Source organism: Macrobrachium nipponense, chromosome 39, assembly GCF_015104395.2.
Source record: "Macrobrachium nipponense isolate FS-2020 chromosome 39, ASM1510439v2, whole genome shotgun sequence".
NCBI lineage: Eukaryota > Metazoa > Arthropoda > Malacostraca > Decapoda > Palaemonidae > Macrobrachium > Macrobrachium nipponense.
The window spans coordinates 58494022-58521090 of record NC_061099.1 but is presented as its reverse complement, the minus strand read 5'-3'; the positions used below and the strand labels follow the sequence as shown (position 1 = coordinate 58521090).

The 27069-nt window shown below is 35.9% G+C and overlaps 1 protein-coding gene across 12 annotated transcripts in view; it reads left to right on the top strand.

Moving 5' to 3' along the window:
- The window catches only part of LOC135210366 (protein couch potato-like), a 320503-nt gene extending 302570 nt beyond the window's left edge, over nt 1-17933 (top strand). For 9 of the 12 annotated variants that reach the window (XM_064243268.1, XM_064243266.1, XM_064243267.1 and 6 more), the window contains 2 exons: nt 1262-1439; nt 12965-17933. In XM_064243268.1, the coding sequence (XP_064099338.1) occupies nt 1262-1439; nt 12965-13042 (256 nt within the window). In that variant the 3' untranslated portion in view covers nt 13043-17933. Of the gene's footprint in view, nt 1-1261; nt 1444-12964 lie in introns of all 12 variants that reach the window. The other 3 variants (XR_010313511.1, XM_064243275.1, XM_064243271.1) reach the window with 2 other exon arrangements.
- Nucleotides 17934-27069: the final 9136 nt, after the last annotated feature.

Genomic DNA, 27069 nt, shown 5'->3' with positions numbered 1-27069 from the left:
TAGTTTCAGTACCTCTTTTCTTGGTAACTCCCATTATCTTTTCTTTATTCATGCAACTGCCACCAAGATTTAATCTAATTTGATTTTGTTTTTCGAAGTTTGCGTTTTAATCTTTTTTTTTTTTTGTGCCATCGCGATCTTCGCTTCCACCACATTTTTCCGTGTCCTCAACATTTAGAGAAATAGTAAATGGGTGAATATGTTATAAAGTATACCTTGAAGAGTAAGAGCGCTTCCCTTTGATATTTAGAATGTCATGAATCCACAAATAGCCCAGTTTTATCACGATACAATAATCCTCATATTAGACTGAGCAGTTTAAGAAATTGTGTTAAATTAGACAGAACTTCCTTTCTATCCATTTTGGTTCTATGAAACTGACCCAGATCACTTACTGAAGAATGTAGTAGTGTCTGTTTCAAAGTCTTGTCTGTGCATGGGTTCTCCGCTAGTGAATCTCATTTAGACTGCAGTAAAGTTTCAAATTTTCCGAAAAGGCAGAAGTTTTTGTCTCAGATATCAGTCGATTTACAGTATAAAACGATTACGTACAATAGAAGCCCTTATAAATTCAGAAAGAACAACTCCCACAGATTATGAGAATCCTTTTGCTGTAGGTTAGGCCTTTTTCTCTGACACCTGCAGATCTCCTTAACAGGAGAGTTGGTCGTTTTGAGTTTCCTGTTGCATTGAGCCCGTAAATTGTACTGTCCATAATCTTAAGCAGCCAACAATGTTTTTTAGCCTTGGTTGAAATCTGATTAAATCTAGCGTAAATGCAAAATAGACCTCGTGTATACTCATGATAGTGTACGTTCATATCCTCTCATCATCTATTGGTCTGTCTTGAGAACCCAGCAGTTTACTTTGATTATTCAATTATTTTATTTTGTTTACGTGTATCATTTGGTTTTCTTACCAGTTATCTTAATCTTCGTTTCCTTATCATGCATGATTACCTATCCTAACCACATGAGTGCTTTTAGTTAGTTTTCTTTTTCTTTTCGAGTAACTTTTGTTATGTTACATGGTTTATTTCCTGGGTACTTTTCATTTAATGTATTTCCTGGTTACTTTTCTTTTCATGTATTTCCTGGGTACTTTTCATTTCATGTATTTCCTGGGTACTTTTCTTTAATGTGACCGATTCCCTCCCTTAACCCGATGATCCTCCCGTTCACATCCCTGTGCTCGAACACGGTATTCAGGCTAGACTCCTCACTCACACCAGACCTCACACCCTACCTGCTTTGGTCCACAGCTTCCCTGGCTATGCTCGCCTGCGCATGCACACTAAAGGAGGCACCCCTGTTGCCTTTGTCGAGTTCTCTGACGTGAGGTGTGCCACTGCGGCTCTCACCTCATTGCAGGGGTTTGTCTTGGTGTCCTCGGACCGTGGTGGCATCCGCATCGAGTATGCAAAGAGTAAAATGGGCGAGGTTGGTACGTACCTTTTAGGTATTAGTGTAAGGTCGTGCAAGTGGCTTCTTCCCTCATTCACGAGTGAGCGCCAAAAGCGAGCGCTCTTTTGCGGTCACGGTGAACATCATTCATTGAAGCTATGAAACCTGTACAGTATTCACAACAGTTGCTTGAGTAATGTACCGGTTTCTTTATGAAAAGGCCAGACAGTGTGACCTTGTTTTGAATCAAATATAACAGTAAAGTTTAAACTGGTGGCCTTATCCCACTTGAACGACAATCTGGGTGTACCTTGCCAACTGCTCTCTTCTTTATCCATTTGGGGCATTTGTCTTCACCTACCCTTGGCAATCATCTAAAGCAGAGCATGTTCCACAGATCTTCTTTCAACCATTAATTGTAGTATAGAACTTTTTATAGTTTTTTACGGCATTGATTCATTGAAGCCTTCATTTGTCTGAAAATTTACTTATTTTCAGAATATATTATTGGAAAAAATTAGAAATTACTAATCACTCAAGTATGTTTATTTTAGAATGCCATGCTTAAAAGTACTGCACATTTATTTTATTGCTGAGGGTTAGAGCAGATTTTGTTACGTAACTGAGGTAAATATGGTTGCTTAAAATTCAGTCACCACTTCCAGCTAATGCTTTATGAATAACAGGTGAAAAATAAGTCATGTTATAAATGTAATCTTTAAGTACTATTCCTTCGTTAATATTGTGAGTATCGTATAAAAGCCACGTCATCTAGTCTACTGTGATATGTGTTCGGCGCTTCTCGGCGAACGAGGAGATGTCTGAGACTACTTTGTGATGAATGTGGCGCCATTGTCTGAGTAGCCAAAGCATTACTCGGTACCTAATTAGTTTCATGGATGTGTTGTGCATGTCGTATGAGAACTTTCCTAATATTAGGCCCCTGGAATACTGTTACTTCTGGTGGTTCTGGAACTTGATTGCACTTTTGAGTATCGGAAGGAACGGAAATAATTAATAATATATTAGTAAGGACGAAAGGGAAAAGATAGGACCTGAGAAGTCAGAGTTTAAGCAAATTTTTAGAAAATATCTTTCAACGGAATATATTTAAGAACTAGAATATTTCTGAATATTGAATGTGTTAAGAGACTGAATTTTTATTTTTGTTTATGATTAAATGACTTTTAAGTATCACATATAACTTGGAGAGGCATCCTAAATATTGAATTAAGAGGAAAGTGAAAGCTAAAATGAGAAATCACCAGATTTATTTTGTCCAAGGCCTGATAGAAAGACTCTTGGAGCGAAATGCATGAGAGTATTGTGAGGAAAGGGGAATTCTGCTCATAAAACAAGAATTGAGCTTATCTCGATCTTGTCATTTTATAGTTCTTGCTCAGGTGCTGTAATTTAATTGCAGCTCTTTCATGACTTGAGACGATCATTTATCGTTCACTTCGTTCATTTATTAGTATGGTGCCTTGAATGGTAGCCTGAATTAATAGACCTTATTTAACTAATTGGGTTGTAACTATGATACACATTTTGTCTGTTAAGACCACTGACCTAAGGGCACATAATGTTAGGTTCAATGATAAAGCTGTTTGAGTTTGAAAGATGTCTGAAGTACTTGTAGTCTTAAATATCTAACATATATATATGTGTGTGTGTGTTTATCAATTATAATATAAAAAAATAAATATATATATAATACTATATTATATAATATAGTATATTTAGATTATCTATAATATAATTATAATATATATATATATAATAATATATATGCGTGTGTCTATATATATATATATATATATATAATATATATATATGCGTGTGTTCATTTATTTATTTATATATTATATATAACATATTAAGCTGTGATTTCGCCAATCATGTGAATACGCCCAATTAATAATAAGTTCTGTTTGTTCCTCTTACGATATGACATAATATCTCGTTGATATTCTTAACGTAATGATTAGAACCATTGCAGATTTTATAAAGACTGGTGTAGACTTGAATATCCCAAATAAAGTACAGATCATTGATTTCCGCTTTGAGAATTTTTATACTACTTTGGAAATTCGAATTCAACGGGATTTTGGTGTGACGCTCAGAAATACCCCATCGCCAGATTTCAGTAATCTGTGCGTGGAGTATCTGGAGAGAATGACGCAGAGTTTTCATTACATTTTTGGCTGGGAAACGAAAACGTAAACAGTGTCCTTGTTAGCATGAGTGAATTAGTGCCGCTGATGAAGTTCATTATGGAAATGGGAAATGTCTGTAGCTTTCCTTTTTTGGATTGCCGTGTGCATAGAGGCAGTAGTGGTTTCAAATCAGAGTTTGCAGAAAACTCATTGGTATTTCCGTGTAAGTGCATTAATCATCTTGTCACTGCAATAAACTAGTGAAATGAATACTCATATCTTTAACCGAGCAATAAGTTTATGTTGCCTTGAAAACATAAAGTTAGTAATACAGGCTAACAGGTCACATATCCTGAGAGGAAGCTCCTGTAAGAACGACAAAAAAAAAAGACTTAATAATTATACCAGCAGGGAAGCAGATTACAAATACCATATTGCAAAAAATCAAAGAACTGAATTTTTGCTTAGCATCCGTGTTCTAATGGCATATTTTATAATTAATACTATGAAATCAACACTTATAAAGAGGTCAGGATTCCTGAAAACACCAAAGATGTGTATATCAAATACATTTAAATTATTCTGCATATTCCATATTGTGGAATTTTAAGAAAATATTGGAAAAGATTTTTGGAAAGGTTAAAAGATAATGAAGATGCAGAGGACAGACGTTCAGTTTTCGCTGATTACGGTAGAGAAAACAGTTATCCTATAAACTGGGTAGGTGCTGAAAAGCTTTGTCATTTTTAATATTGTAAAGGAACGTAACATAATTGAATTAAATTTTATGGAAGAAAGTTTTGATAAGAATGACAGTATCAGCATCGATAAGATATAATCTAGATACATTCATTTTTAAATTATTGCGAAATGCACAAATATCAAGCACAGTAGTTTGCTGGCACCCTTGTAAGAGATCAGAGTGAACTGGCTGTCAGTTATTGGTATCCTGCAAAAGAAAAGATTCCAAGGCCACCGTTGAAAGGTTTAGTCTTTTAATAAGAAGGGTGTTCTTTAGGTTGGAAGTCTTTTGAGAAAGAGGAGATTATGGCTAGAAAGTGCTGGAGGGATGGACCAGAACATATTAGGAAGCAAAGGCCATTACATTCAAGAAACACAAGTTTGCAAGATAGTAAATGAGAGGGTGGGGTTGGGTGATAAATAGGTCTCGGAATAATAGTAGATGGAAGTAGAGAGATGATGTCAGAAATGAAAGTACTTCTAGATGAAATGAATGTAACGACTGTTATGAAGAGTTGTCTAATGTGTGTGAAGAGAGACAGGCGCGATTGATGAACGAGTAGAAAGAGTTATTTTAGTGTGGTTTTGTTTGTGGAAGTGACTGTTGAGAATGTAAGGAGAACAATTAAAGGTTAAAGAATAAGATAAAAGTCATTCAAGTGACTATAGGAATTATAAGGGCACTATATATATATTACCTAGTATACTGGGGAAGGTTTATCATGGGATTTTGATCGAGATTTTAAGGCAAATGGTAAGGACTGAGATGCCGACAAAGTCCGGGTTTAGACAAGGCGTGTTTGTTCATCATGCGGTTACGAAACAGTTATGTGAGAATTAGAAGAATGTATGGGAGAATCTGCATCTGGCATACATGAACATTGAAGAGGATTATGATGGTATAGATTTAAAGGAAATGTGATAGGTAGCATGGATGTGTGGTATAAAAAGTTAGCGCTTGAGGGTGATTAGAGCATGGGTGAGTGAGTGGTTGGTTTGATGTAAAAGTAGAGCTGAGGCCAGGATGTGTCATGTCTCCTTGGATGTTTCGATATAACTGTGGATGGAGTGATGTGTGAAATCAAAGAAAGAACAGGTTAAGTATTTAGATGCAACGTTATGTACCAAGAAATTGAGTCGGGAATGGAGTGTGGAATGGTTGGCGTTTGAAGATAATGATTCATCACTTTTAGGGATAGCGAAGAGAAACTGCAGAAATTAATAAAGTAGTTTAAAAGTATTATGAGCAGAAATTAATGAAGTAGTTTAAAAGTATTATGAGACAAGAATTTTTTAATGAATGTGACCAGCTGATTTGAATAGGTAGGTAGTTGCCAAAATGATGGATGGTACCAAATGAGAGAAGAGATTCATCCAGTGAATAGGTGAAGGAAGGAAGGAAAGAAAGTAGGAGGGTATTCTGTTAAATATTTAGGAGAAACTTCAAGTGTCTACGAAAACCAAAGTGGTAAATATGAAGTGATTGTTGTCCCAGCTCGGTACACGAATGTTTAACTGTGCATATTGAATTGTAATGACAGGAAATAAAAAGTTAAAGTTGTTAAGGTGTAAAGTTTGCATAGTATATTTGGCACAAGGAAAATTGATATAGTGGGAGAAGTGGAAATAATTAACAGTGGTAAAAAGAATAGCATAGGTGAAGGGATGGCTCCGAGTGTTTTGGGATTGTTTATGAGAAAAGAAGTAAGGACAGTAGGTTGGTACAGAGTAAAATACGTTAGTCGCGGAGTGAGGAAGAGGAAGAACTACAAAAGGGCCACTGGATAGTTGGTGTGAAAGAAACATGGAGAGAAAGGACCTTAACTAACAACCAGGGAGTGAGTGTTTGCGCAAGACAAGAGGTGTATGCAGGCTGGTGCAAAGCACGGCTGAAGATGTCTCATTGTAGATGTTTGTGGCTAGTTTTGTGGGTTTTCAGCACTTTGAGGTCTTTTAAAATTCACCGTGTACAGTATGAATGTAGCTAACACTAACCGTTGTATATATTAATTACAATATTATTATTACTTATTCATAATTGATACTCCAACAAAGTCTCCAGTGAAGATAAGAGTGAACCTGTACTTGTACATTGTCAAAATAAGTATAGTATAGTTTTGTAGACATATAATTTGTGTATGCCACTTAGTCTGAGGAATCTTGTATTGTAATGACAAAATGCATGAGCACCGCACATCATTCGTTTGATTATTGTGTGTTGTTAATGCTGTGGCAGTAGATACTTGCATGATTCTTTTGGTTGTAGTGACATGAATTTCCATAGCTTTTGTTGATGAATGGGACTGGCTGTTTTTTCTCCGTGGTGATGAGTCTAATCATCTGCTTAGTTTGCATTTCTCTTGACAGGAAGTGCAGTTGAAGCACATGCACTACCAACAGTTCAGAAAAGCAAAGCCTTGCATTTTTATGAGATTGTGACTGGTATTTTATTTTAACAAAATGTTAGTCGTTACCTTTGATATATAGTATTAGATTTGTCAGAAGAACAGTATGTGAGAATCTGATTGTATTTTGGAATAATATCCGTTAGTATTAAGGAATACTTGCTACAGTCCAGAAAGCCTTAATTTTTCTTTACATAACACTTTATACCTGTACTATTAGTCTCCCAAATATGCTTTCAATGAGAGAATTAAAGGGTTAGGGTTGTATTAGAAAGTTAACGTGGCCCCAAGCTATGAGGCTTTCAAGTAGTGATGAGGACTTATCGTCTCCTCAGTAGTGCCTTACTCAAGATCAGAGTCCATAGGCAACTAACTGCCTCACACTTCAGCGCTGTATCACATGGAGGCGACTATTTTGTGAAACATGAGTCCCTGTTTCACATTCATTATGCTGATATCGTGAAGTCTTGCTGTGACTTTCTTTGGCATGATATATGGGATTTTCTTTATTCAAATGTGAACTCTGAGGCTTTGAATGATTTTATAATTGCTTGTATTCTAAAACGCATATTGCTAACAAGCACATTTGGGTCTTTTTAGCTGTAATAACGCATTCTGGTCAGTGGCGTTATCTTGACCCAAGAAGTATCCGGCGGTAGAGGTGTTGTTTTGAGGTTTGAAGCCTTGTAGTTGTTTGTCTGGTATTCCTTATACTATTTAAGGTTTATAGTATCATCATCATCTGCTGCTACCGCATACATGAAATTGTTTAACCTTTGTGATCACATGGAACATCCACTCATAGTTTTAGTGAGGTGTGCTTTGATTTCAACGGAGTCTTAGAAATGATTTCAACTGAGTCTTAGAAAAACTTTGATAGCGTCTTATTATTTACATTGTTATTCGATATAGATTTTTCTTTTACCGTCAACTTCCATTCCTTCCTGATGTTTATGTTACAACGACCACTGTCACTCTCTGCGAGTTTCTTTTCTTTATGATCTGCGGACCTGTATTCGTGATGTCTTTTTACATTGCATTTACCTCCTTCGAGGATAAGGCCTTGTAACACCTGGAATTACTTCAGTTGTCATGTAGCGTATGGTATTGAATTCCTTTGTAATTTCTTTTTATTTAGTACATGATAGCACCCCAATTTAGTTTTGGAATCCTCCTCCTCATCTGTCTGTAGTTAACCTTGAATAAAGATAGCTTAAATATTAGTTCAAAAATGTCTCGAACACTTAAATCTCACCTATATCAGCTTATATCCTTGATTAGAAAAATTCCTAAATCCTTGAATTGCACTAGTTGCTTATTAATGAACACAGTATTCACAAATTACCAGTGAGTTGGTATGAAGTTTTTTTTGAAGAGTGGACAGTTAAAAGTAAAAGTAACTTGACTGTGGTCTGGTCCGTTCTGGAAAGACTCACTCTTTTGCAATTTCCAGCTTTTTTCATTTCGCTGTAAAAGTTACTGGTCATTATTTGATTGCAAAATTAATGTAAATCATGGAGTTCACTTGGCTCTAAATCATTTGTGGTAACTCATATTTATCATCTGTTTCACTAGACAATTCTTGAGGGATTTCCCAGAATGTGTCAGTGTTTGCCGAGCTTCTTTTTTCGAAGAACTTATTTGTTTGCAATTCCCATATTCATTGTTTTTATGCGATTGTTATCGTCGCTGTTGTACTTATGCTTTCCAATTTTCCCTCCCTCTCTTTTTGATGCATTCATTAGATAATATTATTGATAGTTCCGTGAACAAAATTGACATTTGTTGAACGGTAACATTTTCGTCATTTATGTTAACTTTCATCGGCTGGCTAAGCCTTTCGTTTGCCTTGTGTTGTATTGTTCAGATAACTTTCATAATGAGTTCATACCTGAGAATTTCGCTTGTAACATTTACTCATTAAAGTAACCCAGGACCTTCCATTAACTAACTATCAAGAACTGAAGTAAATGACTTTTGAGTTTCAGCTTCTCTTCACCCCATATTTGGTATCCTTCCTGAGACCGCCTTTCCTTTACCCTTGCTTCACTCGTTTTGTCTGCCCTAAACTTGAATAGTTTCGTTCGTGAACATACTCATTTATGAATAATTTCATTCGTGAACACACTCCTATATGAATAATTTCATTCGTGAACACACCCCTTTATGAATAGTTTCGTTCGTAAACACTCCCCTTTATGAATAGTTTCGTTCGTGAACACACCCCTTTATGAATAGTTTCGTTCGTAAACACACCCCTTTATGAATTGTTTCCTTCGTGAACACACACTTTTATGGATAGTTTCGTTCGTAAACACACCCCTTTATGAATAGTTTCCTTCGTGAACATACTCTTTATGAATAGTTTCGTTCGTAAACACACGCCTTTATGAATAGTTTCATTCGTGAACACACACCTTTATGAATAGTTTCGTTCGTGAACACACTCCTTTATGAATAATTTCATTCGTGAACACACCCCTTTAATATGATTAGGATTACCTCTTTCCTTGTTTTTGTCAAAAGTCTGCCTGACCGCTTTTATATTCTTACTGATTTTTGTGTCTATATAAACAGGCTGTAAGTTAGATGTTCACAGTTGTAATACTTGGCCTCATATAGCAAACTGTACCCTACTTTAAGGCTGTTAAATTTTGAGGGTTATTAGCAGGTAGTCGGACGTGGTTACCATTAACTCTGTCCAGAATCGGTAATTGTAACCATTTGTGTTTAGGACTGCAAAAACGTTTTTGATTATCAATTCTATAAATATAATTGAGATTAATCATATGTGCCATATATAATTTTTCTATGGTTTCCCCTTTTTATCCAAGTCTCTACTCTGACCTTATCAGCGGAACACCATTCTAGGATAATCTGTATTATTGTGAATAAAATATTTGATTTTGATTCCCTTTTAGTTATTGGCCTTACTCGCTGTCCCTTAACAAGTCAAGTTGAAATATACGATATATCATTCAGCATCATGGGCCAAGGAAGTACGTAACCACATCATGTTTGGTCCTTGTAGTAGATTATATAAGAAAAAAACAATGTGTGTGTGTATAAGGCTGAGTCACTCTTTTATATATTTTTCTCATTTTTGGAAAATCACTATGGCGTTTTTTCCCTGACGTATTTAAACTGACTGTGTCCTAAATAAATAGTAATGCTTTAGAATCATTGTGAAAAACGCTAATTATTTTGAGGGCATTTTTACTCTTTTATGTTGAAAGGGTTTACTGGCTGATCAGTCTTGAAACTTTTCCAATTACTCTTAACTCTTAACTTGGAGAAAATATGCCTTTGTAATGTTTCTCATGAAGTTTAGAGCTAACCTCTGTTGGAGTCAAATCTTTGGATTGTGGGAGAAACAATAGAAGGAAAAATTGTATATTTGATTTCTAAGAGTCCATGTACTTATTTGACCTCTTCAGATTTTCCCTTTGTGCACTGTATCCTCATGGTCAATCATGCCTTATCCATGAGGGGTGATTTTTGCTGTGTTCTGTGGGAAGCATTAAAGCTGCGTCGCTTCCTACCTTGAATTTTCATCTGGTTTGCACAAACAAAATTCTTGTCTCTTATGTAAGTTCTTATAAATATTATTTCGGCCACCTAGTCATCACGTCCCTGAGGGGCGCAGCAGTCCGGCGTATTTTCCCATATTGTCAGACTTGAATGATCAGTCAGTCTGCTGCTGTTCCAAGATCCCTACAGTTTATTCTCGGAAGAGTGTGGTCTATCGGTCCGTTTGTGTTCAGCCTCACTCGTTTTCATTCTTTTCTTCTTTTCCTTCAGGTCTTAGTTAGGTATGGCTACCAAATTACTTTCCCATTAAGAAAATTATTATAAACCTTGGTGATAATTCGGATGCTTTAAGCTTACCCACACCCTTGCCAAGGTCACAGAGTGGTTTAATAACTGATGAGTTTAGGTAATGGAAGCTCTTGCTGTTTATACTGAAAATGAGACCTTTGATGATCCTTTGTTACTTATGCCCCTTTTTTTATTTTATCTTAGATTTATGTGTTCTCGTGCATGGTGACAGCTGATTTTGCATTCAGCACTAACGTCCGCGAAATGAATTTACTGCTAGGGTCAGTTTCTTTCAAAACCGTTTGGATAAAATTACCTTCTCAAAAAACAGTGGACTTACAGTATAACTTGGTGTGTGCAGACCTGAGTATATTTTTATATAGAATTTTTTGATAAAGGTGTTATAGGTAAATTTCTTGAAGTGATTTGAAAATGTTAGTTTAATAGATACCCAAGACTAATTTTGCATTTGGCTGGTCTCTGGAGCTTTGATTCTTTTTTATTCTTTTTGGAGCAATTGCCCCGTTTACTCTGGATATCAGTTTTGTTTTTTGTTTTTTTGTAACAAGTAAGAACTTCAGTAAATTTTGATTTGGCTTCTTTGGTGACGTTTCGTTGTGAAATTGATAGGCTTGTTCTTTTGTCGTTCATGAAGTCTTGGAAATTCTGTAATCACAGAAGCATCAGACTTCAATACTTTTGAGGTCTGTTTCTTAGAAATGGAAGTCATATTTAAAAGCTGTAGTTTGGATCCTAAAATAGCCTCCTTGCCGCACATTTTTATAGGTTGGTCTTAGAACTTGAAATTTAGGGTATTTGCAATGCTCGATATCAACTAGACTAAATACTGATGAAATTTTTCAATAGCTTTCCAAGTGATTTAAGGCTTCAAGTTTTTGTTATTGTTTAAGATTCCAGATAATGGTGTTCTCGAGAGATGGTCCAATTTTTGTTTTGATTAGAAGATATTGCCTTCTTGAGAAAGTCGACTCATAATCGCTTCTATTATTCTTTAGAAGTTATGCCATTCGATGTAAATAACTCATCTACTTCATAAATTGGAATTTGAACCTATTGCATACAATTCTCTTAATTTGAATTTAATACGTGTGTTTACAATGGCGAAAGATTGTGATTTTTGAAAGGAAAGGGAATTATAAATTCTGTGCTTGTTTCGTAGCTCTCCATACATTGTGATAGGGTCTCTCACGACTGATATGCCTTTGCTTCGTTTTTGTGCTGCTTATGGGTTTTTGCAGATAGATTTATGAGCAGTTACTGTAGCCTTAGGTCAAAGGCTTTTTGATACTATCAATGATATATATAACATGTTTTATCAACACAATCATAACATGTTTTATCAACACAATCTTTGTAAAATGTAAGACTAGAACTCTTGCTTTAAAAAAATTGAAATCTAGACCTTTTGTCGACTAGAAAGGCATGTTGCCAACTTTAGGTATATAAAAGCTACAGTGAACAAAACAAGAGTAGAGATATGGAAAGGTAAAATAGAAAGTCATAATATCATAGACAGAACCAGCACTAATGCCAGGCAATCTGGTTTTATTCTTCTTAGACGGAAAATATATGTCATAAAGTACTTAACTGGAATATTTGTATCCATGCTTCTGTTTTTTCCTTCGTGTCAGTATCAGTCATTGCCAAAGGTTTGGAAATCAGTATGTTTCACATTTATAGTTTGCAAACATTGATAGCAGCTGCTGATATGAAGTGAAGTTATGAATGGTCATTGTAATGAGTTGCATTTTTATTCATTGAATGAATAACTGCAAAGTGAGCTCTTAAAGGTATTGCCAAGGATTGGATTTAAATTGTACATCCAGGTAACATAGTCCAATCCTAGACCTTTAAAAAGCTGTGAAAATTGTTAATTTTCTCATTATTAATGAATTAAAGTAGAGAAAAAGTGATCACCACTTATTGGACTTATATACTTGTATGTGTATGTGCATCAATGCATTGCCTTACTTTTCCCTGTATTTTCATGTGATGTCTCACAGAAATTTGGGCATCATTTCAAAACTTTCTTCATACAAATATCTTACTCTTTGTGTTCACACATGCATATTGTTTTTATGTAGCAGAGTGGGTATTTGTTAGTGACTAGATTTAAAATCACTTTTGATAATTGCAATTTTCATGAAATGTTTTGGAAAAGTTATATATAACAGTACTAGAAGAAACTTTGTTGAATAAGATTAGTTATTTATGGTTTAGGCAAACAGATCTGATACAGTTTTAGATACAGTAGCATATAAGGTTCCAGATTTGTTTGCTTTCATTTATATTTGGTAAAATTGACTATTCTGAAGATACTGTACGAATTTATATTAACCTGGATCTAATTTATGTACAACTTCACGAATGAGCATTTTATTGCAACTTTTGTTATTAATGTGACCGTTTATGTTTTCAGGGACACAAGACTGAAACTGATGGAGCCCCGACCTGCAGCCCACATGGAGCGCCTGGCTTCATAACTGTTCTGGCTTGAAAGAAGATAAGAGAATCTTTAAACAAATATAAAGAACGTTCAAACGGTATATATATTAAAGTTTGACACGACGGCATATCACTGTCATGAAAGGATGTACAGAAAAAAAAGAGAAATATATCCTTTTATATTTGTAGGGAAATTATTTGCTCCGAAAGTCAAGTGCAAATGAGAAAGATATGTTGATTTGATTGATGTATTGATTCTTGTGATTTATGCAGATTTAATATAATCTATTCATGATCTCTCTTTCTTTTTAAAGGGTCATACTTATTGTACCTAGAGTTTGAGCCAGAGTTTGCATTCCCAACCCAATCCTACCCAAAGATACAGTATAACCTATATCCTCCTCTCCCACCCCACCCCACCCCACCCCACCCCACCCCCACCCCACCCCCACCCCCAACCCATTCATTACTTATCCCAGCTATACTTGTAAAGTGTTTGTTATGGGATTCATTAAATGAGAAGAGCTGCAGTCAGTACTTAGGATATATTGCATGTATAAAAGAATTTCTGAAATGAGATATCAATTCTTTCTTTATATGCTTGACTTTTAAGTTGTAAGGGGAAGTGAAGGGTTTGCTATCTACAGTTTCCTTTTTTCAAAGACAAAGTTGGAATATGGATGAAAACATAATTTTCATTCTTACCTTAATATTGCTCTTTCACGACAAACCCGTTTTCATAGAGATATTTAGGATATTTAATAAGCTTTTCATGCCGTATGCTTGCTGTAACCTTCCTTAGAATGGGGAGTATGAGAGGAGAGTTTTGCAACACACATTCGTATACCTGATGTGCTCTTCTCGAATGACAAAGGAATCTCAGGCACATGTAGGTCCTATAATACTGTACTAACATATTTAAGTAAAAGACAACAAAATACCTAACACTAATATACAAATGCAGAGCTGTACGTGGGCACAGCTCTGTACTGATGCGTCGGAGAGTTATATTTATCATATCATCCACACACATATATATTATATATATTTAAAGTACATACACACCTCATGATTCCACATTGATTGTTCCTTGTATGTACCAAAGAATTCTAGTTCATATAGGAAGCTGTACCAAAGGTCATATTCCGCTGCTCTTGATAGGTAGGAGCAAGCATGGGCATGAATTAGATTAGAAGAAAATATTTTTTGAGTGTATGATTCTAAGCCAGATACAAGATGTGCTTCTGTAGTAAATCCTGGCAAGCATCTGACTGAGAGTGAGAGTGAGGAGAGTGACTGAGCTAGAGTGTGAGAAAGCAGGCTCATTCATGAGGGAGCTTTTCAATTTACATAACATGAAAAATGAGGTGCTCATATCATATATATATATATTATAAACATATATATAAACAATTGCACCTTGGATTTTTATGTTTACCAGTGTTTCAAATGTGTAGTTTTAATTTGCCTACCATCCTAAAAAGAAAAAAAAAACTCTTTGGTGTGTCAGTTGATATAAAGCTATGTTTATTGACAGCAATAAACCTTTTTGATTCATGAAGTGGCGCAACATGCATGGATGTATACCACATATGGGTTGTTATGTATTTGCTGGTGCAACTCAGTCGTTGTGACCTGGAGTCTTTTGAAGATAGATAGAGCGTGTGGTGTATTGCCATGTGGTTCGATGTAAATAGTGGTTTTTCTGCTAAAAGTGTTAGAAGATATTGATTGTCCATATTTTTTGCCTCTATATTCCGTTCCACTATCCCAGTCTTGGTTGTTGATGTTTAAAATCTAATATGTATGAGATACATTACTAAGCCAGTGGAGGCTCACTGTTGGAATATTAGACTTGCCCTGCTACGCTTCATTAGAAAATTCAAAGGTTTCAAGTTGTATTTTTTTGAAGATGCTCATTTTCTCCATTATTTTTTGTGTAAATCCTTTTTTGTACAAATCTGTAGGCTTTGTGATACTTCTGCCTCATACTGTACTTGAAATGTTTTTAAGTCTAGTTAGGAGCTGTAGCACTGGGCAAGTCCACATTACTGTCTCGGTTGCTGAATGTGGTATTAGTATACATATCTGTTTTGTCATATCGTAGTATGTATTTATCAGTGTTTCTTAGGAGGCATACATGTTTCTCATTAACTTAATTGTAATTAAGTTTCTGATGTCCTATTAACGGGATTTTGAATTTTAAACGAGTAATTAGGATGAGTGTTAAGCTTTAAGTGATGAACCTGTGTGCCCCCGTGTCTAGGCTGGGGCACAGCAATCCAAAAACAGTAGCTGCTTTGGTGACTGAGAGTAGTTGCTGCTGTCTTTGTGATTACATGCAGTTACTGCTTTTTTAAGTAGCAAGCAGTTGCTGCTTTTGAATGCTTGTGTGTCCCGCCTACTACTGGATGAACTACCAGTGGTTACCCTCAAGCTTGGTGGGTATAATTTCATGTCTGATCTGAGGAGATGCAGAAGTGTTCTTGCTATCCATCACCGCTGCAGAAACAAGTAGCCTGTCCAGGAGTCTGTCTGTCTCTCACTTCAAGACAAAAATCTCTCCCTAAACAAGCTCCATTACATTGTCATGTGTCATAAGAATGACCTACTGATTTGAAAGGGGTAAAGTAATGTTTGTACTTTTGGAATTCTCCATTCATTCCCTGGGCAGGTACTTCTTTTTAGCAGATGACAGGAGGTCTCTGCTCAAGGTAAATATATAAAAGTAAAAAAAAATGTGAGTAAGACAGCCCTGATTTTTGTGCTCAGTATCCACTGTGATCTTACAGGTAGCTTGGTGTCCCCTCTATTGCCTTGTGAGGAAATGCCTAAAAATATCCTTCTGCACCTGTGTATATAAAGCCTCAGCTTAGACGTGAAACTCGCAGCTTGATACTTCTCCGTCCATTTTGAAAACTGTAGCTGTTATGAGCTCAACAGGTGATGTTCTTTTAGTACATATCAATGGGCAGTCAGGTGAGAAGATGCTGCTATGGTGTGTTTCCCAGAAGATTTATTAAAATGGTTCAGTAGTGTTCCTTATGTCCCTTTAAAAGCTGTGCTTAATCTCTTGATATGGTACCGTTTTTCAGAAAAGACAAAAGTCAAAGCCATAGTCTCTAGATCTTCTCATCTGAAAAATCGGCCCATCGGCTTTTCTAGAGGGCCTTCATATACATCTATAATAAAGTGGTTGTGTCAAAACACCACATTTATCCAAACCAGTGTTCAGCCATTTCTTTCAAAGGTTGAAGTTTTATTCTTACTGCATAATTTAAGTGCCCTTTCTAGAATTGTCCAATATTCTATGCCTTACAACAAGATAACGAAGCCATTTTTTAAGGAATATTATGTTAATAGTTTCTGCAGATTATATAAGGAGCATTCCATTGGTTTTTGAAGGTTACTAGAAATGTCATATTTCAACCAATGTTTGGAATTTAGTTGGCAAATTGTGTTTTGTGGAGAAATTTGTACTTAAAACATTTTGTATATTTTGACAAAAAAATTTGGTAAGGTATATTTTATTGCTCTGCTTATTTTTGTTTCCTTTATTTAACAAAAGTTATTGTTATGTCTATTATTTTAATATATTTTTTCAGTTCGTAATTACCTTTAGTTCTGCAGGTCAGTAGCTTTGCTGCATTATGTCGTTTTCCCTACATAATTGCCTATTATGTGTGTTGTAGAGACAAGTGACCTTTAAATTGAACCACTTTGCTTGCACATGTCTGCCATCTCAGTAAGGACATCTAGATTAGGTTGTTGTTGCTCTCATGCCCAGGCTCCTCTCATCTCATCTGGCAATACTGTACTACTACTATGACTGTCACTACTTCTTTAAACCTATCAAAGTTATATATACATATATATATTTTTAAAAACTATTGGTTATCAATATTTTATGGAGGTTTTGTTTTCATTTTCTTTCTTTTGATCCATTGCATGGAAATTAATCCTCTTTTATGAAGCCATTTGTAAATGGAATGTCTAGCAATAATATTTGTTGGCTGTTGAGAAAGCCTTCAGCCTAACCTAGACCATCCTTTCCAAAACACATCAGTGGGCTTGTGTTAGCAAAGTTATTCTAGCAGCAGACTAGGCTGTAGATAAACCCCGGCAGTATGTAAATTGTTATAAACAATGCCAATTAGAATTGTGAATAATTTGTTGATTCAACTCATTCGGAATTTCGTATTTGCATTCTACTTAGAGGATTTGTATCATTGCAACCTGCCCTAAAACCTGTCCTAGTTTGCTGTCCACGTTTACCTCAGCGAAACAAGAATGTTCTATTGGGAAAGAGAGTGGTTGCTAACTGCCCCCTATGGATTTGGTTATTTGAAGTTGGTGGTTTCTTTTGTAATATTATTAGATATGAATCTCGGCTTGATATATTCCTGTTGCGTGTTATTAATCTACTTAGAGTAAAAATATGCCTAATACTGTGATTTTGCTAAGCAATTTTTGTGGCAGTGACAAGATGATTGTAATATGTTGTCCCACTAATTTGGTAGTTAAAATTGAAGTATTGATTTATATACTAACTGAAGTGCTCCAAAATCCCTTAATTTTATCGAATAGAAGACCAACAGGGATAAATTTGTATTAATGATGTTGGTCATCATGTAATTAGACCTGATACATTGCAAACCAAAGGAAGATGATTTATTTTTTTATTTTTAGTCTTATTGTCTTGTTGACTTGAGTTATTTGTAGCAATATATTCTTGGAAGAGTTATGATGATTTATCTTTATTATCAGTTTTTATCATTTGTCAATAAGCAAGGTAGTTTTGCAACCATGTGGAGTACTAGTCAGGATACCACATTTTGTTGAGTAATGTATGAGGATACCACTAAGTGTACGACATTGTCATTATAACTATATCATATCGTGTATAGGGTCCAAAGGCGGGGTATAAAAACTTATAGTGAAGACTCAGCTGTTTTACTTTAGACTTAAAACCTTGATTTCCTGTTTTTCATTTAATTATATTTGGTTCGATAAGGACAGTAGTTTTTCCTTTGCTGTCTTTATAAAATCTTTTGGCTTTATCTCCCCTATCTTCTTGGCCCCTTCTTATCAGAAATCCTCCACTCTGCTCACTTTCATCTTCCACGTGAAATGAAAGGAGCTGCTCATTAAGCAGATGGACCTTGATTTAAAGTTGAGGAAAATTAGCCTAATTTATAAGCACTACAGAAGCTATATCACCTTTGAATTCATTGTTAGGACTCCCACGTAGATTTGTCATTAAGTGTAATATTAAAGTTACAACTGTACAGGTTTTGAACTGCTCATCAGACTTTTAGTTTTGAGTGATAGTATCCTAATTTTCTTTACTATACTTGAGTAGTCTCGGAATAATAAAATATTTAACTGAAAGCCTCGGCCAACTGTAAATATCAGAAAAGTAGTTTGAAAAAAGATTTTAATACCATGTTGCACATCCTATGCCACTGTTCAACTTGTCCCCCTAATCATGTTATAATTCCTCAACACAGGCACATATTTTGTAATATGAATTATTCTTCATTCGTGAAATTGTTTAATTTGTGGTTCAGTTCTTTAGCAAAAGTGTATGATATAATTTATTTTGTAGTGTTTTGATTCCATCTGTACAACGAGAATTGACAAAAGTTAACAACACTGTATTGACTAAATTGATACCCTTGAATATCCCTAGAAATGAATAATTAAGTACGTTGCCAAAGTATGCTGAAGTTCACCTTCCACATTTTTAGCTGTAAAACAAGTGTTCATATAAAGTGCAAACTGTTGCTCCCCAAACGCCTTTTGTACCAGTACTGGTATGCGTTGTGTTGCAAATTATGCCGGCGTGGTTTATGTTAACTAGGAGATGTGGTAGCTCCTAATCCACCAAGAGGTTTCACACGTTTATTTCAGTGTATCCAGTTGGATATACTGTGTTAGATAAAATCTTAATTAATAGTAGTAATTTTACAAAATAAACCCTGTAAACCAGCACTAAGCATCTAACATGGTCACTGAAGTGAGTGTACGAATCCATGATATTCATGAAACACCAAATTTTGCTGCTAAACTCATTTTTGGACAAAAATCGTTGTGGAATACTATACAGTTGTATTGAGAGTATATTACCTCTGAAGAGTGCAGACGCTGGGTAGAAGAATTATGGTTCAAATATGAGAAGACTCAGTCCTAACATAGAAAGTGGAAGGTAACTGCTAAAAACAAGAAAAAATATCAGTTGGAGCTAATATATGTTTCTGTGTGGGTCTTGCTTGAATCATCTCATTCCTTCAAGGTTGCAGACATGACTTTCAACACAATAATACGAACAGATAAGGTTTGCACAGCCCAAGACTTTCAAAATACAAATACTAGTATGATGATCTTCGGAATGGACCAGTTGGTAGATTGCATTTAGTGTTGTCATCTGTCATTGATGTGATAATTGCTTTCGAAGTGTTAATGGTCTACGAGTTAAACTGCTCTTGAGACTTCATGGGTACTATTTACATCAACAAAACAAGTGACATTTACCTTAGAATAGTAAACACTGTATCATGGTTGCTAATAAGTTCATTGGGCTTCTTGTCGGAACTTTGACAGCTGTAATTAAAGATTAATAAGAGGATAGGACTCAGAACCAGGGTTCTGCAGAATTACAAAAATTGAGTGCAATATCATGACAGATTCAGACAGACAATCAATTAAGGAGTAGGACTAGGGTTTTTCTATAGATCAAAATGTCCACTCGCATGGGGACCTTAGGATAGCGTTGAAAAGAGGACCGAGCAGCTGCCGGAACTAGTGAGATTAATGTACACACACACTTATCGGGAGTTCATTAAAAAACGACAAAGTACTTAATCTTCACCATTATATATAATGCTGTTGGACGAGCTGGGTTCCCCATGAGAGCAGTCACAAATTAAACCAAGTACCATTTATTAAATGTTGTTATTGAACCTTCAGAGACCTTTTTTTTTCCCAAGGACCTCCTGAGAAATTAGGAAATCTTCAGCTGACAGTCCCAAGTGATAACCGTTGCTTTCATTGACTAGTGTCTCGTCCTTTTCAGTTCAGTGTTATAGAAAATCATAACAGGATCAGGATAAAAGTTAGCAACAACCAAACTATAACCAGGATAACAGGAAGAACTGGGAGTGATGAAAGGATGGATGACTGTGACGTCAGACCAAAGGATTCATGTCAAGTAGCTGTAGGTTCTACATGTACATACTGAAAGTTTTTATGTATTTTGAATGAATGTTTTTATGTCTTTTGTCTTTAAGGACATGAATCAATTTGAACTTCAATATTATACAAATCGACAATGAAAGATTGTTGCCATGGAATTACAACATTTATCTCGAGAAGGGACAGCAACAGATCATCTCGAATCTTCAGTTGAGTGGTAAGAGGTAAACTGGGGTATCTTTTAAGGAAACTGCAGAGGATGCTTTGGAAGAAACTTTCTTTTTCCAGAAGAGAATGCTGCTAGTTTTGTTGTTCTTACCTTGATGAGAAGTGTTCTAAACCTTTATAAGATTGACCAAAGACTAATAGCTATGACCTCTGCAGCTTGAGGTGCTCTAGCTAGATGTGATATGTTCTTCATTTCCCATCTAGCAAGCAACTGAACTACTGGTGTATAGTACTTTTTACACCACTAAGGTATAAGAGATGAGGCCACCTTATTTAAAGAAATCATTCCTAACAGACCTGAAGTGCCGATAGATAAGATTTATTTATACCTACATGAGTTAGAAAAGGGCAGTGTTTTGAGTGGCACTAAACAATATTGCAAATCATTCTTACCGAATGCAATTGAAAATAGTTTGTATGTGGATGACTTTGACATATTCTGTACTCTCAAACATATGACATGCCCAGTATACTGTTAACATTGCCATCACAAAATTAGATGCAGGGATGCTTCAGCGTGCTTCCGGGTTTGTACTGAAAGCAGTTGTGTCGTCTATCACAGAAAACAAATGATAATACTGAACTGAAAATATGAAACATTCTAATGCTTATATGAAATGGTGGTATTTAGCCTAATTTAGGTTTAAATTAGGCTAACAGAAATCAAAGGAGTGCACCTCATGCGGTGCACTGTAGGCATTACTTAAGATTCTTTGCAGTATCCCTTCGGCTCCTAGTGCAACCCCTTTCATTCCTTTTACTGTACCTCCGTTCATATCTTTTATTACATCTCTTAACAATTTATGCATATTGCAACTGCGACATTTTCATCCTTGCACATCATTTTCGGTCAGTTTGTGTTTCAGCGCTATATGACCCCCTAGGTCCCAGTACTTGGCCTTTGGCCTAAATTTCATATTCTATTCTATTAAACCTGATAAAAACCCAACACACACAACTTGATGAGGAATAGATTTACACTGATGTTAATATACAATGAAGGATTCATATCTCGCACAGGAATTTTCGTGTCCACAGCAATTAAATCTGTGCAAATTGAGTGATGAACCTCTTTTCTCTTGCTTCATCGAAACTTAGGAATCATGAAGTACTATAAAGATTCTGACAAGTGGCTTGCCAACTAAAGAGCTTTTCAGTCTTAAACTTTCCCGGTTGGAACTGTGGGATTTACTGCAGTATCATCAGTCATGCATCTGTTTTCACAGAACTGTCTGCATTATGGTTAAGGTTATTGAAAGGCTGCCACCACATAAATATGTAATTATCAATGACTTTAGAAGTGCTTTAAAAGTCCTCCAAAATTATTGCCAAAAAATATATTTTCAAAGTTTTAAATTTTCATCCGCAAATTATATAAAATTAGTATAAAATACTAATATATGTTGGGTCCTTGCATATTTAGGCATCAGAGAAAGTGAATATGCTGATAAAGCGGCCAAGGGTGCAGCCAGTATGCTTAAACGATAGTATACCTGTTACTGTTGGTGATTTGTTATTACAGTGTATATCTAAGGGTCTGTCCTCACGATCAGACAGCGTCTGTAGGGCAAACATTCTTACCATAGCACGATGGGGAGAGGGAATGAGAACCAATGATGCCAAAAGCAAGAACGCCACAGAGAGCATTCACACCGCTAGTGTTCCAGTGTGTGCAGTTTAGGCAATGTGTGGCGGCCAAGGCCCAAAGGGGTGGAACGACGACGTTGGCAGTCACACGATTCCAGAAGTAATGTGCTGACTGTAAGCCCTCTGTCAAATAGTTTCTAAAGCCTGATTTGTACCCATCATGCAGTTCATGTTAAATCATTACATGACTACTTGTACTTAAATATTATACTACAGAATGCCATTTTCTTTTATTTTCCTCTCTGCTTTGCTGAGTTCCATGAAAATGAATTAGTACAGCACTGGACTCTGGCAACAACCAGGTAACTCTTGAGGCTTTTTTTCAACTAAGTCAAGTATTGCTCGCCAGTCTTCACCTGGTTACCGAGAAGAGACGATGGGACTAAGATAAGATCTGGTAGCACTGCTTGTTGTCAGATCCTTAACCATGATTTTTGCATTTCTGACCTCCTCGGCTCAGCGTTCATTCCCGTTCCCCATCACGATCTGATAACAGTCCGACGAGCAATTATCTGATCATGTGGATACACCCTAAAACTCGACATTTTCAATCAATAATAAGCGTTGTGAAATATAACTGAATCAAACAAAATTAATCAAAACATTTAACCAATGGTTGCATTGGGTGTTCTTTATTCCAAAAAGAATGCCATGTTGACGTAATATTATTGAGCTGTAGGTGAACAAGCTCCACAGGTCAGTCTTTGACTGGAAGCAATTCCTTGAAAGGAATTATGTCAAGATCCACATCATTTTCATTTTATTTATCGATAAGATTTTTAAGTGGTATATTAAATAAGAGGTAACATAATCACTGAGCCATTCATGTGAAAGTCAACACTCATTGGTCTGGTTAAACTATTTATCTATCATGATGTACTCTAACCATTGGACTGGAGTTCTTAGAGAGAAGGATTTTGGTTTGCTATGACATTATCCTTCATGTCGGCAGCTGATTTGGACCTCAATAAAGTGTATGGCACTAGTGTGTTCTATGAAGGATGTTATCAGGGTCATAGAGAAACTTAACCACTGGGACATGTAATTGGGATGTTAGCTATATCTCACGGCTAGTAATTTTGATTTTGAGATCAAACAAATTTTGGAAATTATCGGTGAATATTAATATATCTTTAGTTATATAATTCACCTTCAGAAACACTAGAAATTTATGGGAGTATTGGAACACCTCATTTCTCTTAATATCAAGAATATAAAGATTACAAATGTAAGCCTTAAACTAGACGACATGAAATAAATGAAAAACAAGTTTGTTTACATTTTCCACAAAGAAAACTCTATTTTCCAAAATTTTACTGCCATGTAAATTCATTGAAATGTTTATAGCTACGACCATCTTAAACACTTATAAAGCGAGTTGTCCTCCACTGAATCTCGGTGAAGCTATTTGGAGTTAAAGAGCTTCCAAAATTGATATACTTCTGAGCTTAAGGTTTATGATGACAGTTTAGAAATGGGTGATGCTTTACGCCTTGACTTTCTTGCCAACGGGAGGTCATGAGGATAATGATAGCACAGGTGCTAACTCGCATATATTGTGCAGTACCATAAGGAAAGGAAACCCGTGAGGACTGATGTTCATGATTTGAATCGGTACAATAAGAGATGAAAGTATGTCATTAGATGGGCGCTTATATGGGTCGGATACAGAGGCATGAAGTACCACCACTCGAGGTTTAAACAGACGCAGGTTGTACTAGCTGTTCAAGGGGGACATAACGTTGCCAAATTATACAGTCTGCTAAAGGACTCTTAACCTCTTCTCCCCCACACTCCTAACGACTTGCCATCGTGTGGCAGGCTTCAGAAATCAACATTCTAGATCTCGGTCAACAGAGAGTGGGAAAATAAAGTGGTGTAATCAAATAATGATCCAAAAGTAAATAAATAATCTGCCGACGAATTAAAAAATTGAAGAAGTAAACCTGGTAGAAAACTAAGCACCGAACAAAAGTTCAGTTGGCAAGTGCGTCACAATAAAAATGAAAATCTACATTGACAAGCTATATACGTCAGCAAGGCAAAAAGTGCAATAAAAAAAAATCGCAGAAAATGCAAGATTATATTACACCATTTTCAGTCATAATGACAACAAGAAAATGTAAGGAAAGAAGTGTGGAAACATTACGTGCAGCGCTGAAAAAGGAATATCACCCTCGAATAAGGTATAACTTGAGACTTGAACTGGAAACCGGAGAATATGATCTTTAAAACTTGATCACACCAACCAGTGGAAAAAGAAAAGACATGCCAGAAATAAACTGCGTCTGGAAATTAACTTCCACAACTGAAGGGAATAAATATGTCTAGCTATAGTGGAAATGAAGTGTTTAGAATGTACAATCCTCAATTTCGGTACCATGAATCTTTCATTAAAGTATTAAATTCATTTCTCAACATCAACGATAAAGCTACATACAGTATAATCAGCATTTTGATCAAAAATACATCTGTACAATTAAATGATACCAGAAACACTCAAGTTGCTTATCTGCAATATTATGCGTTTAAAAAAGCGCTGTTAATGTCAAATTAAATCCAAAAAGTAATTGCTCAATGTTTGAATAAATATGATGCATACAAAAGCAAAATGACTAATGCATTTATTAAAAGTACCATAAAGACCAAGTCAGGTACGTATATGAAAAATCGGAATAGAATATTAAAGCAGATAAACAACTTGGCAACTATTTCCTAAATTGTCAACTCTTATATAACCTAGATAAATGTAAAGTGTACGAAAACTAGAACTGATCAGGTGAATTTAAAAGATCACTGAAATATCTCGACCATGAGGCACTAGGCTTTTTCAAAGAACAAAGCGTGACCCAATCTCTGTGTGTGCTGAATGCAGGTCACCACTAACAGTTCAATACATTCTATGTGAATGCCCAAACTTCAGCAGAGAGCAATTGTTAACTTATGGAAGCAAATCATGTAAGAACGTTTTCTTATTTTTTTACTTATCCACACCACATCCTACCAGAACTCCAGTTTGTTCAATAAAATGAAGATTTTAGTAGTAATGACGAACCTTTTGGGCCAAACTTGGGAGTCGCTTCAATCCAATGGTCTTGTTAAACACGTTGGTCAACTGAATTAACTGATTATAAACTTTGAACAGCTTTACATCCATGATAAAGTAAACATCAGCCGTTGTTTGACCTTTTGAAGTCTGCGTTTCCCTTGATGTGGTTAAATGTGCAATGAGTTCTCTCTGCTTTCCCTCTCCTAGGCTCGTTTTGCCTGAACTCTCGTCAGAGGTAGATCTTTCCATGACTGATTTCTGCTCTGGGGTTTTGATTTCCTTGATTTATTGGGCCTGTCCGCAGCTCTTCATCCTGCTGTTTTCTTGACTAACTGTTCACCATTCGTAAGATCAGCTATGATAAGGGAAGAGGACTATTTTTCAACATTATTATTTCAGCAATTGGAACATCTTGGAATAGCCATTTGGTAGCCCGCAAAGAGAACTACGATAACTTAATTTCATCTTGCATTCTTCTATTCAACCTTGATCCAAAGCAACCTGTTAGCAGTGTATATATACAGGGTATATCTTTGCCACCTGCGTTCAGTGGTGATACGGGCTGCTGTGAAGCAAAGCCCGTGGCAGCACAAGGCTAGCTGAATCTAAAAGACGACGTTCAATGGTGAGAGAGGTACTGTCCAAGGTATATAGAATAAGCTTGGTACTGTCCACATCTCTGTTCTAAGAGAAGTGTCCCGGTCTTTCTTGAACTGTCAACATATTTTGTGCCGTCTACTCGTACTGTTTTGAATGACAAGAGATGTAATACCATATTTTGAGCAACACACTTTTCAAGATTTTCAAAACTACATTTTCTATCATGAAAGTTCAGTCGATCCTGCATATATGATTATTCGGTATATATGTTATATTTGTTTCGTATAATATGATCGCTTAAAAGTTTAGATACAACTGGAGCCTCGCTATGCTGACTGCACATTTGAAAAATGCGTTTGCTTCATCACAAACCCATCACTACTGTATTTGTCCGAAATTGGTCAACACATTGATGGAGTGGGAGTGTTTGTCTGCCAAAGATAAGAACCTTATTCTCGTGGAGCTCCTTGGGTAGCTATACATTCGGTAAGGCGGCAGTGTACACCGGTGGTAGGCACCCCCGGAGGCCAATCGTTCATCCAGGACGATCTGTTTCTATAAAAGCACTAAGAGTCATATTATAACCAGCGACGATTAACTTCGGATGAATTACTCGCCCTAACTGAAGGCCCAGGCATCATCGTTCTTGAGCCTTTTGACCAGAAGGCCAGAGGAAGCAAAAGAAAGAAGGGTTTTAAGTCGTCTAATCCTGCTCACTCACATTTTAAAAATCTCTTCGCACTTGACTAGGTAAAACTGATCGTACTAAAATCATACAGAAGGATATGCTCGACAAAGTTAGGAAACAAACTGCTAACGGAATGGCAATCAAAATAATCATATTCTGACTAAGAGTGTCAAACTTGTGGTTGATTGAAACACCCAAATATCTAATATGCGGTCAGGATATGTAAAAACACATATCTGCAAGAGAAGCTAAACTGGAGCTGGACGTAGGTACTCCTCGACCCAGGAAAAATTACCGAGCAAAGCTGAACACTAAATAACGATAATAAAAAATACAACAAACAGATTAACGCCTGAAAATAAACAAAACAGTGACTATAGTGAAAATGTTAACTATCGATCTAAAAATGAAATCCAACAACAGGAAATAAAATGAAGCAAGATGCTGAAATGAATTAGTCATTACCACAACCAGTAACAGAAGAAAATAAAAATAGAACTTCTTCCACACCAACACAGACCTATATAACTAACAGCAAAAAGACAAGCACATGGAAATAAATATAAAAGGGATGAAATCATAGCAAAAAAAAAAAAAAAAAAAAAAAAAAAATCATAAGGCACTTGTGGCTGTAGTAGGTGTTTGAGTCTTGCCACAAATTAAAACTATGAAA